Raw genomic sequence first — 16,729 nt, forward strand, 5'->3', positions numbered from 1 at the left:
ATTGGGGAGAGCAGTCTGCTTTACTCAGTCTACCTACTTCAAGCTTTATCTCATCCAGTAACACTCTCACAGACATACCCAGAAGGAAAGTTTAATCGAATATATGGGTGCCCTGTGACCCAATCAAGGTGACACAAAATTATTACAGAGTCCATGTTCTACATATATATTTTGCTGATTATGTCAGTTGACAAAAGGAAGAACTTCTGTCTGTAAAGAGTATCACTTATTTTGCAAATGGTAATGAAATTACAGTCTTTTTGAGAAATTTGGAGTTTAGTCTCATTTTGACAAATGTTTTATGTTTATGGAAGAAGTACAGAGTGGAAAGAACCCTGCATGTTCTAGTTTGATATCGGGCAGGAGTCTCAAGTTAAATAAATTTAGGAGCTAGGAAAATTAGTAAATGTGTAAGTTGGGTATAAGCCAAGCCAGAGTGGCAGGAACTAAGAGGACTCAAGACCTACTTAAAGGTATGCAAAAAAAGTATTCTTTTTTTTTTTTTTTAAAGCTGTAACTCTAAGCTGTTGGTTAAGTCTTTTTCTTGTTTAGTTATTAACTAGCTACACGATTTTGAATATTGGTTAATTTTTCTAGGCCTCAGTTATTTTATTAGTATAGATGGCTAATTTGTAGTCTCAAGATTCTTTGCGCTCATTTTACCTGCCAGTTAAGTTTGAGAGTTTATGAAATAATAACTTTTCTAATTTAAAGAGGTCTAATATGAATTCTAAAGGAAAGTGACATGTCATCCTCTGAAGCAACATAATTTCCTTTTCAGTGATGACATGATGAATAGGACTATTGTTTTGTGAAATTCAAGAGTAGAAATATAACAGTCATATTTTTATACCAAAAACTACTTTGTGCACTAATGTGCTTCATGATGTAATATGGGCAAATTGCTTCATGAGTAAGGAGCAGCCTCTGCAGGTGTTGCCAGTTTGATATCTCAGTATATTTTTGCATGCTTTCTAAAGATTGGAGAATGCTTCCTTCCATCTAATGAGTTATTTTATAGTTTTATATTTTAATAGTGTAGCTATTTAATCAAATGTCGATGTTTTACAGTCAGTTACTTTTAACTTAAAAATAATTGTAAGCTTTCTAAATTTAGAAAAGCTTTATTTTAGAAAGAACTCTTGCAGTTGCTAATAGAACGTTGTTGTAATTATACCTGACCTCACCCAATTATTACTGCCTACCCATCTTCCCTCTTCCTTTCTCCACTGTATCCCTCTTCCTTTCTCTCTCTCTCTCTGCAGCGCACACATGCAGAGCCTATACGGAGTAATACTTCACTTGCCCAAGAATTTTTAGGAGAGAAAAAAAAAATTGATGTTCTACTATATTTGTGCATGCTTTCTAAAGATTAAAGAATGCTTCCTATTGTAAAGTAGGATAACATCTGATACATATGTGTTGCTGTGTGTTGATTTTTCTTGTTCAAAGGCTTTTCATATAGCCTTGAAGCCTTCAAATTATGATTTAAAGCCAGACAGCCTCTGAGGATTTATGGAATCATTTTCCCTTTGGCTAAAGCCCTATATGGTCACAGGCCACTAGATTTAAAAAGGCAGCCGAACCTGTCTAAAGACCACCATAAATTTTCAGAGGCAAGGTGAATGGTGCCTGCTTATTAAATTAGTGAGAATATAGTATTTGGCAGCTACAAATAAATGATGTTTTTTCCCATTAAGTTAGAATGAAGACACCAGAAATGTGTGATATTTGACTCCCATTTGTCAAGTTTGGCTACATTAATTGAGAATCATTTGTATGTTACATGGTGTGCTTACTTTAGACTTTGGATTTGACTAGATAAATGAGTTCAACTTTGCCAAAATGTTCCCAGTTATGAACACATTGAAAATAATTTTTCCCTGACATACATAGACTGAACGCCAGCATTTAAAAGGGGGGAAAAAAAAAAACAACAAAAAACCGGAACCTATTGTTTCACCAGACTCTTCTCCATTACTCCGGAATTTACGTTATGGGGTTTTCTAAGTTCACTATCAGGCATTCTTCATTGCTTGCCTACATCCATTTTCCATTTCTCCTCTTGATTCATAGAAATTATTAATTTTAGTTCAATAAAAATAGGGCTTTTTCTTTTGGTGATTTATTATATGAAACCATTTTTACTGACTTTAAGTGTCTGGGGAAGAAAATATGTTTATCCTTCCTTAACACATCTTGCTATTTTTCCATGTCTTATAGGAAACTTTTCCATGTCTCATAGGAAACTTTCCAAATCTTTCTAAAAATAAATAAATAAATAAATAAATAAATAAATAAACATATGACAAAGTAAATTATAGGAATAGAGACTTTCTAAACTAAAGTTGATTTAACTGTACCATCTTTCTAGAATACTTTCTGAAAAAGTGCTGCATAGCATTTCTGGTCATGAAACTAACTTTCATGAAAGGGTGCTGCAGAATGGCTAGCATCTTCATTCCCACTTACTCCAAAGATGCTATTATGAAATAAAATTGTTGAAAACAGGTTATATTTGGAGCTGTGTTTCCTTAACAGACTACCTTGTGTTTCTATGGAAATGGGAATAATTTCTCCTAATCTTAATATCAATACACCAAGCGTAGAAATTCTAGATTAAAAATGTGAAAGTGTGGAATGGATATTATGCTCTAATTAGTGTCTTTTTTCCCTCTCTTGCACAGTTAAACCAGCATCTTTGTTTTTCTTTTAATTTCTCATGTGATTCTCATCACATGACATGGTGCTATATCTATTAATAACATTGCACATATTTTTATATAATAAATAATTATATGTTCTGTTGAAGAAGATCTGCATTTTTCAGGTTTTGTCTATGTAATTTTTATAAATTAAGCCTATCCTATTAGTCAAATATTCTGTCAAATATTGCTCTGGATTAGGAATTACTTGGTTTCTTTAAGTTGACTTTGCGTATTTCCAAATAGAGCATAGTAGAGTAAATTCATTTATTAAATTCACACTTACCAAGCACTCTCAAGATACCAGATATTGTACAGGATACAAATTAAGTTGGGTCTTAAAGAATAAATGGGACTTTTCCTCAATAACGATAAGGATGATAATTATAAAAATAGCATTAAAGGAGCATTTCCTTTGTGTCCAGGCACTATGCTAGGTTATATCATGTAATGCAACAACTCAGAGTAGGCACAGAATGATGAGGCAGTTGCTTCTAGTCCTGCCTTTATCACTTAGTGGCCTTGTAAACCATCTAATCTCTCGGTGCCCCCCACTGTGGAAGTATTGATGGTCACTACCTCATAGAGCTGGTAGGAAAAATAGGTGAGATAATACAGTCTGATACTGTGTTCTTTGAACATAGTCGGCATTCTGGGCACATTAGCTGCTGTCCTTCTTACTGTATAGATGAAGAAATTGAAGCTCAGAGAAGCTAAGTGACTTTCCTACATTTAGAAAGTGGTTTGAGACAGGATTGGAACTGAGACAGTCTAGCTGCAGAGTCTAGGTTCCCAACCATTAAAGATTCTAGGAAAGAGTACCAGTAGATGCAAAAAGTGGGGGTGGTGGGGGTGGGAGGAGGTGAAGAGTACAGATGAGTGCATATGAAGACCTGAGGCTGAATTTGGTTTCAAGACGCTTGTGGGGGGCCTTGTGAGGCCTTGGAAAGAAACTGAGGTGTTATTCTGGAGGCAACCTGGAATCAGTGGAAGATAACCTATTCTTCAGTTGTTCTGCATTTAGATGAAACAAAATATCACTGCATTTCCCTTTGATTTAAACTATCTTCTAAGCCAGTACTGCATTTTCAATGAGTAAATGTGAGCTAGAAGTCCAAATGGGAGACTTCTCAAAGATTAGGAAATTTGCAGGGCTGTCTGGTTTGCTCATTTGGTTAGACTGTGGTGCTTATAAAACCAAGGTCCAGGGTTCTTTCAACTGCCAGCCAACTGCCAAAAAAAAGAAAAAAAAAAAAAACAGGAAGAAAAAGTTTAGTGAATTTTCAGAAGTCTCAACAGGCACTACATACTGAAGCTGATTTCTTTTTTTTATTTTTTGGTGACTGGCTAGTATGGGCATCCACAATCTAACCAGCTGAGTAACCAGCCAGCCCTGAGGCCTTTTTTAAAACCACAATCCAGGGTCCAAGAATGATAGTTTCATAAACTCTATTTTCTCGGTGCTCTGGATTTATTTGACTCAAGGACTGACTCTAACAGAGTTAACTGGATGTATAAAACCTGCCAAGGGGACTAGATATTTTATACGTATTAGTCAACATATCTTCTCCCTGTTGAGAAATTGATTTGGGAAGTCAAATCACAGTCAGAGATTGGGGAATATGAAACCAAATTAAGGGTAGAGAGTATAGGACTAAAGCAGGGCCAGCTTCACAGGCCTAGGACCTTTGCAGTTGCTCAGGGTCCTGTGCCCACAGTAGCCCCACACTGTATTTAATCCTCTGCTGTCACCACCTTGAAGTTCTTAAAGATTTTTGAATAAGGGCTGTACATTTTTATTATGCACTGGGCCCCAGACACTAGGTACTCAGTCCTAAATTCATGAATTTAATGACAGTGCTCTATGGTTTCCCATGTGTCTGTCACCCATTTCACAGTAAGGATATCTCCATTAGTGGACTGCAGGTTTGTTCCTTAATCTGGTGGGTCCCTTGAACTGCACAGTACTTGAAATGGCACTGATGGCACGTGCATCTCTGACATCGTTTTCCTGATTTTCGTTTCTACTCCTTCTCTTACTGACACACTGCCTCTTTAGCCTGTTTGTGTAGTCAGTTAAATGTGTTCTGGGTGTGTATTTCTAAGTTCACTTTGTGTATTTATAATCAGACTATTACTTGTTTATTTAATAGATTAACTTTCTGAGAGAACTCATATTTTGTGATTGAGATGTGCCCCATGTTACCTTCATGTTGGAAATGTAATAAATAATGAGTTAGAATAGAACCAAAAGCATTTTGGTAAGATAGAGAAATGTGGCTAGAAACCCAGTAATCATCAAGGCAGGAGATCATCTTGATCCCGGTGACTCTGCTGCTCAATAAACACACACATACACACACACACACACACACACACTTTTACACACACACACACACACACACTTTTTTTACCCGTCACTATCAACAATCAGATTCTTTCTAAAGTTTTTAATTCTGGGGAATTTGAGGGACAGGGAGGTAATTTACAGGAAAGCAACAAAGATAATTGATGACTGGACAGTAGGGCTAAGAAAAGCTAAAAGACAATAAAATGTTTTTTTCTGGTGGAGAAAAAATAACAAATTGACTCTTAGAGTCTTCAAGCACATGAAAGATTTTTTTTGAATGAATTTTTTTTTTTTTGAATGAATTTTTTGAATAGACTTTATACATTTTAATAATGGACTGATTTCATGGAATTTCAACAAGGATTTTGTAGAAAATGACAGGTTCTTATATTATGTAATCATGGAAATATTGGAGTTTTATTTGTGCATCTCTTCATTGTAATAGCTTTTATCCATCTGTATTTGTTTAAAATATGAATGTGTGATTTAAAAACCAAAGGCCCATCAATCAAAAGACTTCCCACCTGCTCTCTCTTAAGGGACTATCAAAGTAGTAAATTAAATGAAACCAACATTGTTTTACTACTTACTCATCATAAAATATTACTGGTTCCAGGTGAGTGCCTATTTACAAGGGACCTTTGAAGATTTAATAGGGGTTTTAAGTGAATGGAATACCATGTAATGAAGAATTTTACATTATAAACAAAATTGAAAAGTAAATTGGCCAAAAAAATTTGCAAAAATAAAAAAGACAAACATACTTAAAATAAAAAGTGCTTAAACATATGAATAAGAAACACTAAAAGGAAAATAGGAAAGAGGGGCAAAGGGTATGAAGACAATCCCCTGAAGAAGTAAAAATGGCCCATAAAATTATTTTCAATATCACTAATAATCAAATAATTGAACTCTAAACAATAGGATATAATTTTATCTGGAAAATTAGAAATGATTCAAAAAAATGATACCACTTAGTACTGGAACGGTGCAAAGATAACCTGAACTTTCATGTGTCTAGAATGGGAGAATGGCTAAATTATTTATGATATGGTTGAATATATTTTGAAATATTCAGTCATGAATTTTTTTTTACAGATTAAAATTGGGAAAATTGCTCATATGAAAATACTAGTTGAAAATATCAGAAAACAAAATTGCATGTTATGCTGTATGAATTAAGTAACATTAAGATACACAAATATATACATAGAAAAAAAGATGGGAGGGAAAGCAGTGAAGTTTTGTCTTTTTAAAGTTTTGTTCATCTTCTTTCTCTCTTACATGAACACACGCTACATACACAGTTTGCTGGAGGGATTTGTGATCCTTACATCTTCTTGCCCCCACACTTTTCTTTTTGCTTCGAAAACATAAATGCCAAAAGGAACAAAGTGCAGAAGAGGCCCTTGGGTCTGGTGTGAGGACTGGCTTTAGAAACCCAATATTGTCAGTGGTCACAGAGACTTGGATTTTGGGGTTCAGTCTTAATTTCAAAACGTGTTTCATTATTTGCCATAAGTATGTTCAGTGTGTTTCAATTTTTGGTTTAGAAATAAATCATCGTTTTTATGCTTAAAGAATATATTTTAGGTACTTTAGGAAAGGTTTTTTGCACTAAGCTTACAAATTTACCACTAACACACAAAGACCGTCTTTCTAAATTAGACAAGACCTCAAATGCAAATATTCCTGTAAGAGGTGACACACCACTCGTGACCATGAGGAAGGAGCAAGGACCCCAGTTTTCTTGTCTTCAGTCCCCAATTAGTGAGGCATCATTCTATTTGAGTTTCATACACCCACAATCATAATTACAAATCTTGACATTTAGATGCTCCCAAAGTCAACACCCATCCCAGGAGGGTTAGCCACATTATCACTAGTTAAGGAGATGTAGAGCAATTAGAAGCTAACAGAAAAGGTTAGCTCTACCACTCAGACAGAAGGAGTTCAGCAGCTAAACCCACCTGCAGTTACAATGTTAATTTTTTTAAATATTAGCTTCACAAGCCTTGTCACTCATGACAAGGGAGGTCTGAGTCTAAGTGGAATACTTAAGAGAAGAGCTTCCTCTTCCCTCAGTCAAGCTGAATGCTGACCTTTCCGCAGTCTCCACCAGTTGTTCAGCTGTCATGAGATGCTGGAGAAGGTAGAACATCACTGGACCTGTCATGAGGTCAATCAGCCAGTGCTTGGGCTAATTTGCTAAATGTGTCTGTGCTAAAGAGTCCATTCCCTAACTAGTCTGATGAAATGTAGTACCAATTAATCATCAGCTAATTTTCAGAGAGTTTTGACCTTCCCCGTATTTGTAGTTCACGCACTGCTTTACCTTGCCTTGGAGGATCTCTGGCCAGGAATATGAGGCCATCCCAGGGACATATGATGCTGCAAAACTTGTGTTTTAGGCTAACAAGGTGACACACCAGAGGGCAGGTATGCCCACTGCACTTGCCTTAGGACAGCACTGACCTGTTTTAGTTACCATGTTCTGTGTGGTTTACAAACTCTAATCATACAATTCAAGTGTGTGCAAAATACATCTCATTGAAATTTTTAATGATATAATAAGATCTCATTTTTTTTTTTCTACCAACCTATCAATTCTTTATCTGTCTGTAGAAGGTGATGGCTTTGTCATCACTCTCTGCAAAGGTTTATTATGTGAGAGCTGTTGGGTTATGTTAAAAGCAGAAAGGTTTCTTTTTTTTTCTTTTACAAAGTAGGCTGCTCTATTTGTAGCCAAGTCTCATAAATTAAAATACTTGTCAAAATAAATGAATAGTATGTTTGTTATATTCATGACTTAAAATCACATTTGATTGCTTACTCATTAATCCACAAAATTAAGCAACACAGCCTGAATGGCAGTCATTAGTACAAATAAGCAGGGCTCTTCCAACAGTCACACCTCATGGAGAACACTGTACAGTTGTGTTTGTTTCAGAACTAGGTATGTTTATGCACAAATTAGTTTTATAATTTCAGAAGCTTTCCTCTAGAAAAAAAAAATCAAATAGATAGATATAGTCCACCAGGAAACAAGGTTGGGATTGTAATACACTAAGTAGATTTTAGATGGAGAAATTGTAAGGTTCAATTTCACCTTGTACCTCAAGGATGGGCAAAAGCTACTTTGCTGTGTATAGTAGCATACATACATGGTAATGGGGGTGACCTTTATTCATAATTGTATGAAATGTCAGGATACAGGGAGATGGCATCCACATAAAAGTAAAATATCCATATAACAGAGGCTTTGCTCTCCATCTTGGACATAGTACAGAACTTAAATCACCCATTTACGTGAGTGATTTTTTTTCCATATACCTAGTATCATACTAGGAGCTTGGAATATAAAGTCATGTGCACTTCAGTTTTCTCATCTGTAAAATAGGATAGCAATGCTTTTCTCATAGGATTTCTTATGAGTACAAAATAAAATAAGGTATGTAAGCACTTAGAACAGTGCCTAGCACACAATAAGATCTATAACAGTATTTGTTAAATATATATTTTAAATGATGCGTCGCTTGGTTTCAAGTAGCTTATAGTTTATATAGAGAGCAGCAAGTCAATAAAGGATCCTCAGGCTGTGTGACAGGTGATGACAGAGGAATGGATATGTGTTGTAGGAACACCAGAGAGCCTGGTGAAGGACCTTGGATGGGAGACTTGAACTTTATTTTGAAAGCCTTGAGGATATATGATGAAGAACTTGAAGCTGGACCAAGATCATGTCCAGATCTCTATGATTCAGCAACAGTGTGTGGTTAAATGTCAGGGCCAGATTGGAAGCCAGAAGTGATTCCACGCCCTTTAGGAGATGCTCCTGGAGATGAGATGGTCTGGCCAGAGGTAGTGCAGCATTTAATTGTAGTGGAACAATCCCTACAGAGAGAAACCAGTGTTAGATTCCAGTAAGTTATTGCCCTCAAGGATTTACTGACATCCTTCTGGATGGCTGTGGCAACACTGTGACTTAGCTTTGGTTTGGTAAGAGAATAGAAATTGTAGTGAAGTAGGGAAAATAAAACTGAGCCACTTTAGTAATATTGAATGTGGCTGTTATAATATTGTAAATGTATGCAGTGCTTTATAAAAAATATTTTTCATATACTATTTTATGTTTTCTAGTGTTTTGCTTTAAACAGAATATTCTTTCAACAACACAGGTAAGATGTGTGTGATTTGGTTGAGAATAACTTAAGAAAAAGCAATTTGTGTGTATCTCCATGCATTTTAAACATCACAAGTTATATTGTATCTTCATTTCCAATAATGTACACCCTCCCAAGACCTCCAAAGCCCCGGAGATAGGATAAAATTGAAGAACTATATAGTAATATGCTGGGTAAATGGCAAGTGAAGCCACAGTGTATTGAGATCATCTTTGAGAATTTTCCAGCCATTTAACCTAAGTATTTTATCTTCCACTTTCTTGCGTGTCTGTTATTTTTAATATATGCAATTCAGAGGCAGCAGGAATATTATTATTGACAAGGCAATTATATTGAGGTATTAAAATTTCTGACATTTGTGTCACCCTGATGATGCTCACAACTTCTCCCGGCTTCTTTGCCAGTTTGCTTTTTCCATAGCTGCTGCCTAGATGCCCCTAGGATTGGGGCTTTCTGGCTACCACCTGACCTCCAGGAGACCCTTTCCCTTCCACTGCTGTGGATGGTGACGGGCACAGAGGAAAGGGCTCCTTGGACTTCTACTGTGTAGTGTCACTGAGGAAAGTAGAGACTGCAACAAAAACAAATTCATGATTCTCTCAAACTTGTCAAGTGGTAACATATCATTTTGAAATTTTAGTTTCAGAAGAAAAATGTGATTCAGTATAAAATGCGTTTAATGCATATCTGGCTTCTTAGCAACTTACTACATAATTAAAAGAGGTAAATGTATTTTTGGCTGAAATATGGGTGGTTTTTTAATAGGCATATTTTTTTGTTATTATGGCACAATTTAAGCAGATGCCTCTTTAAAAAGTGATAAGGATAAATAGAGTTCTTAGAATAGTTGAATAAATCATGTTATTTTCTTTAGAGTCAAGCTTGAAGCTTAAAGCTGTAAAGTTTATAAAAGCCCCTATTATAGATTTTCAGTTTGAGGGGGAAATGAAAATAGGTTTATCTCATTTACTGAATGTTGATTGAACTTTCTGAGAATCAGAGTTGTTATGTACTTGCTCTGAGGATGCCAGATCCGATGCTAGCTTCTGATGAAGATGCTAATGTGAGCCTGCTAATTTTTAAGATGCGGATTAAATGCTTTTTTAGCTAGCTGTCAAAATCCTATGAAGGAAGACAACCTATTCTGAAACCTTTGTTTAGAGTGGCATAAAATTAGCTCACATAGCCAATTGTTATTTAGTTACAAGCCAGATGCATTACATTTAAATGGAATTCTGTAGTGTTGCACTCTCTTCCCAAGGGTGATAATGTGTTTTCCTCTACCTGTGAAATTGCTATACTTTCACAGTCTTACTTAGATTTAATTGTGTTTGTTAAGATTCGAGACAAATGATTCCAATTTTATTTTGTAGGATTTTTGGTTGTTGTTGTTTGTCTTTTGATTTTACTTGATAGTTTTTGGTAACAAGGAATATGTATGAACAGTAAAAAAAAAAAAAAAAAAATTATTAAGTTCAATGGTTTAACCCAAAGAACTCAATATGGCAAGTAAGACTTTCTTAGTATGTATTAGTTCACTTGACATGTAATTAAAATAGAGCCGCATATGTCTTAGTGTAATTAATAATAAAAATGCTTTTATAAATACAGTTAATTATCTCTACGATCAATCATTTGAATGATTCATTTTTATTTTCTACTTAGGCTAAGCATAACATCAAATTATAAAAACTCAGACTGTAAAAGTGACAGAATATAACAGGTTGACAACAGCATAAACTATACCATGAATATTAAGGGACTGTGCAATAAATGTACTTCGTGTCATTTATCGTGAAAAATATTTACTTTTCAGCATAAAAGCTAAAGACATTGGTATATTGCTTCAAGTTATGGTCGGCATAGAACAAACAGCATGAACCATGTATTGCTAGGTGGGAGAGGAGTACTGCATGTCTAAGGGTTGTGTGTTCTTGTGTGATGAAGAGAAGAAGAAAGGAAAAGAAAAAATTACCTATTTGATGTGTTTGATCTTAGTACTTTCTGTGTTCCTCTGTCAATCCTGTGATGAAGAGATTAAAGAGAAACAACAAAGTGAAAGCAGAATAGGGATAAACAAGTCAAGTGGGACTCAGTCTAGAAGCCAGGGAATGATAGCTATGGTAGGAATAGGAATTAAATGTAAACTTCCATTGTGTACCAGGCTCTATGCTGAGCATTTGGACATGTTATCATGAGATATTATCAAGGAAATTAGTATTTTAACCTACTGAACATACCTCTTCTCACCCCTCAAAACACACACACACACACACACACACACACACACACACACACACACACACACACACAACTTTACTCATGATATTGATCATAATAGCTTTATTGTTCAAGTATAACAATAGGTATGTGTCCTTGAAGGGATATTGATGGTGTGGAATTGCAGAGATCACATGGCTCTTTTGATCAGATCTGTTATTTAGAGTCATGGATGTTATAAAGTATACAGAGTTCTTTTATTTATTTATTTATTTTTTGATCTTTGAGTTTGTAATTGTTGTTATTGACTTTTCCATTCTTTTGACCTTTTCAAGGTAGAGAATGAGAAAAAGATGGAAATATTTTCTAAAATGAGGTTTATGGATATTATTTTTTCTAGGAGAATCCTCGTTTCAGATGTTCTTTCCAGAGGGTGGGTGCTACTTTTAGTTAACAAAACTAGTGCCTGATCTTTGAATTGGGAACATCAATCACCTTTGGCAATTGACATATAGTTACTGAAAGTAATTCACAATACTACATTAACGCATTTATTTCCATGTGTTTTCCATATTTCTATTTAAAAGGTAGGTGTTTTCCTGAGAAATACACTCCACCTAAACTTCTCAAACAGGGATAGAAAAATCATAAGATTGCCTATCTTCCTATGCCTTAATTTTACTGACAACTAGAGAGAGAATATTTTTCATAGTAAAAGAAGCATAGAAAACTGGTAGAGAATAGGATATACAATTTACCTAACTTTGTAAAATAACGCTGGGCACTTCAATTTTAGGCATATGAAGTGTTACTTCAGGCTGTGCCTCCACTTGCCCTGGAGGTTTATTCACATTTATTCTTAATGGACGTTAGGGGACACATCTAGAAGCTTCACGCTGGAGAAGTGAATGTGTACTGGAAGAAAGGTAAGCGAGGGAGTGCCTGAGCCCCATCTGCTAACCCTGCCCACCTCTCCATCCACCCTTCACTCCTACTTCAACACCTTCAGTGACCAAGTAAACAGATTCTTCCTTTTAAAATAAGCCTGAAAAATAAAGCGAAGACACGTAATCTCCATTTTAGAGTATGATGTGGCAGAAGCAATTTCCCCATTGTTGAATAGAAAAGGAGTTTCTCTTCCATAATTTCAAAAGCAAAAGCAACAATAATGATGATGACATTTTGAGCATCTTAAAAGTAAATATTAGTTATTTACATGCATTCATTCTTTAAATTTTTAAAATTTGAATGTATATTCTAAAAACACATGAAAAATCTTTATCTTTTGCTGCTACATTAGGTTTTGGTATCTGTTTTTGCTTCATATTTCACTCATTTTTTCCCCAGGAAATATACACTGAGTATGACATCATCAGTGCTCAATGCTGTAGCCAGTGGTGCTACAGCAATCAACAACATAGACAAAAATCACTGTCCTCTTGGAGCTCTCATTCTAGTGGGGGAGGGAGACAGGTAATAAATATGAGAAAAAAAAGATATAGCATTGGGAGATAAAGATAAATGCTGTAAAGAAAAATAAAGGGAGCGGAGGGGATGTTGCAGTTTAGTTTAGCTAGTGAACACCCGGCACTTGGGTGCAGATCTGGAGGATGGAGGAACAGGCTGTGCAGGTATCTGGCGGAAGACTGTTTCCTACAAGAGAACGGCAAATGCAGACACTGAGGTTGGTAAAAAGATGATAGCATAGCTGGATAGAGTCCTGAGAACGGCAGGGGAATGATCGAAACATAAGGTCAGAAATGTGACAGGAGCTAGTGACCTCATAGGTCATTGCCAGAACTCGGGCTTCTCTCCAGGTGAGATGGAAAGGTTTTTACAGGGGTCTGATTAAAACATAAGTCAAATATGAAATGGGTGGTACCTGTAGAGATATGTGGGTCCTGAGAAGGTTTTTGGTTTTGTTTGATGGGAGAATGAACAGCTTATTTATAAACTGACCAGCCTGTGTCTATCTGGGGATTAGATGCCTATGTACTGACAGATCAGTGGGGACAGGAATTTTCATGGGAAGTAAAGGCTGAGTGAACAAATCATTTTGGATTATGTGGTCTTTGGGAAATGCCAGCACTGCACTCAGTGGCATGTGAACACTGGCATCACAGAAGAACAGAAGGCAAACCAGAAGATACATAGGGCAGCAGAACAGGAAGGCATGCAAATCAGATATTGCCTATTTGCATTTTGCATAGGGTTTGACTTACTGCAACCCCTAAGGTCTCAGTGAAAAGTCTTCTACATGCTATAGAAATTTTCTATGGCATGTGGAAAAATTTTGTGTGAATGTTTCACCTACAGTAAAGGTAAATCTTCCACCTTTACTCTAGGTGAAACCTTAACACAGAAGATTTCAAACAGAATTACTTCCTTCATCTCCAACTCATCCCTGTGGGAAAGGTAACTTTGAATGTGCTTAAGTCAGGAAGGGGAGGCCATTTCCATGCGCTGGATGATTTGGAAACCATCATGGCTTCTGCTGAGGGACTAGAACAGTGGTTTGTGTTAAGTAGTGTGTCGCCGTAGTACTGTCTTTGGGAACTCTGCTACCCAGTAATGTAGGTGCTCTGATAAATCTAGTAATCTAGTTAACAAGGACCTGTAACATATGATTTAAATGAATTATCAGTGTTGAAACGTGTAAGTCTGTATATATTGTAGATGTTAAGGTGAAGAGCAGATGGAGAGAGTCTCTCTTATCAGCCAGCACTGAGGGCCATGACTTCGGGCACCATAGATTTAGGTTTGGTCCTCTTCTTCCCAGGAATAGAGAATTTATTTCATCCATTCATTCAGACTATGCTCTGTGGAAGTAATTTCTGTCAGTCATGGGATTGGGAGCCACACTAAGCACTTAATTAATCAAAGAGATTATGAGATTTGGGAAGTGTCCAGGTTTTGCTGCTACCATCTTTAAAAAGAGTTGGGTATTGGCTGTATCTCCAAAAAGAGGAATTCTCATTTTTTAGGGTATAACATCCTCATCGACGAACTAGAAATATTCTCTACAATGTAACCTCTCTTTTTACAGTTCTTTTTTTGGAAAACAGTTACAATTTTCTGGACTGGAAATTAAAAAAGACTTGATTCCAGTTCTGTGACCTTCAAAAACAAAATCTACAGATTATTCTCACATTTGGTAGATGGGTATCATATTGTTACTACATATGCTATAAGCATGTGTGGATATAATGTCTGGAAAATACTGAAGTATCTTAAGAAGAAAAGGTATAGGTAATGATTTATCTTATGGCTTATCAATTTTAAACTTTTGTATTATACTTCTGATTGATATTCTGTTTTTTCTTTTTTCTCCAATATTTAAAGAACAGGAGTTATACAAAGAGTTAAGAATGTAGAAAGAAGAGTAAGATATTAGTCTTAATTTACACAAAACTGTTCATAGTACCAATACAATATGCCACTGCCTAGTTGATTGGTATATTAAGATGAACATTACTAATATGTGTTAGAATTCACCAATATGCAAAATTGAGGTTATAATTATGGCACAGAAATAGTAATGAAAATAACACTTCCACCAGATTTAAAAAATTAATTTTATTTTTATTTCCAGGATTTGGCCAGATAATTAGAAATATATAGTTCTATTGGTTATTTCTATACTAGAATAATCTTTCATATTAATCTATTTAAGTCTTATCTCAAATCAGTTCATCAGTGCTAACAATTAAAAATAGAAAATGCATGTTCTCAATTTCAAGAATTAAAAATAATGCCTTGGGAGTAGCATTTCTTTTCTGGGGTGAGAGGATTGTTGGATTTTCCAATTAAAGAAGCCTCCATACTGGAAATGAGTAGTCAATTATGAAAATTATTTTTGAATAGCCGATTTGCATATCTCTAATTGTATTCATTTCTTTTGGAAGACTGAACTTGGAATTTATGATGTTTTGATTGGTTATCCATGCACTTGTGTTGTTAATGCTATTGCCAACAAGGTTCCCCTATGAATGGGGCTTTGAGTGCCTTTCCTGAATAAATGTTTGAATCATAAGTAGGTTTGTTTCATTTAATGAATGAAAAGTATCTAAAGATTTATTAGCAGTTTTCAAATTTACACACATTGCTCTTTATTGGTTTGACAGCAGCTGCCTCCTACACTCACATTTGGACTTTTCTACATCAGCTGATGAGAAGCATTTGAAGCTCCTTCATGGTGGTGCTATCTTCTGGCCAAAAATGCAGTTTCAGTGAGCTGCGTTCACTGTTCATACAGTAGTGTCTGCATGATATCTTGAATATATTGTTATATCTTACCCATATTTTAATGAAAAATGATTTGGAAGTAGACAATTAAAAGTTATATTAATAAGGAGCATAGTTTTCATATTAAGTAAGAGTGCTGATGGATTTAGCAGTCATTGGACTTAAACCAGTCCACACAGTCAGGAAGGAAAAGAACAAAATGAAACGCATGTACAAAAATGGGACATCGATGTATACAAGGTCAAAACAAATTGTATATAAGTATATACATAAGCTATATGTATGTAGGTAGATATTTAAATTGTGTCGAGAAGGACAGATGTAATTAAGGATTTTGTAATGTGTTCTAGCTCTCTGAGACTGAAATGTCCCTTTATACCATATAACTCTACTGTTCAAATTTTGCATAATCAACTTTAATTTGGGGGAGTACTCTTAAAGAGGTAATGAATTCCTTTAATGCATCTTAGAAGAAGTTGTGAAGGAACGAGGCAACCATTTCATTCCTTTAAGAGAGTTAGCCAAAATTGATTCTCTATTTCAGGAATAGACAAAATAAACAAATGAACAAACCATTCATTATTTCCTGGCCATGGAGCATATAAACATGATAATATTGAAGGATTAAGAATTGTGGTACAGTAACATTAAAGTTTGAAGTTTGAAGAGGCTATTTTCTTTAAAACCAAATAAAGATTACGATCAGCTAGATAGTGTTCGTGTGATCTGCGTGTCCTATGAAGTAATTAGTGTTGTTGGACTTGTTTGTAGCTGATTGCCGTGTTTGAAGAGCAAGAACCACTGCACAAGATTGAGAGCCCCAGTGGAAACCCTGCAGATCGGCAGAGCCCAGATGCTTTTGAGACTGAAGTGGCTGCCCAACTGGCTGCATTTAAACCAATTGGTGGGGAAATTGAAGTAACCCCTTCTGCTCTGAAACTAGGTATGGGTATTTTTAATGGTGTGCTTTTCATCTGTTTGAAAAATACATCATCTTGTTGACTGTGGGTTGCTGCTTCCTTATG

The 16,729-nt window shown here is 35.6% G+C and overlaps 1 protein-coding gene across 4 annotated transcripts in view; it reads left to right on the forward strand.

Moving 5' to 3' along the window:
* Positions 1-16,729, forward strand: part of PARD3B (par-3 family cell polarity regulator beta) — a 990,710-nt gene that overhangs the window by 367,561 nt on the left and 606,420 nt on the right. For all 4 annotated transcript variants that reach the window (XM_063091525.1, XM_063091519.1, XM_063091512.1 and 1 more), the window contains exon 3: positions 16,476-16,647. In XM_063091525.1, the coding sequence (XP_062947595.1) occupies positions 16,476-16,647 (172 nt within the window). The remainder of the gene's footprint in view (positions 1-16,475; positions 16,648-16,729) is intronic.

The sequence above is a fragment of the Cynocephalus volans genome, chromosome 1 (assembly GCF_027409185.1).
Source record: "Cynocephalus volans isolate mCynVol1 chromosome 1, mCynVol1.pri, whole genome shotgun sequence".
In the NCBI taxonomy this organism is placed as follows: Eukaryota; Metazoa; Chordata; class Mammalia; order Dermoptera; family Cynocephalidae; genus Cynocephalus; species Cynocephalus volans.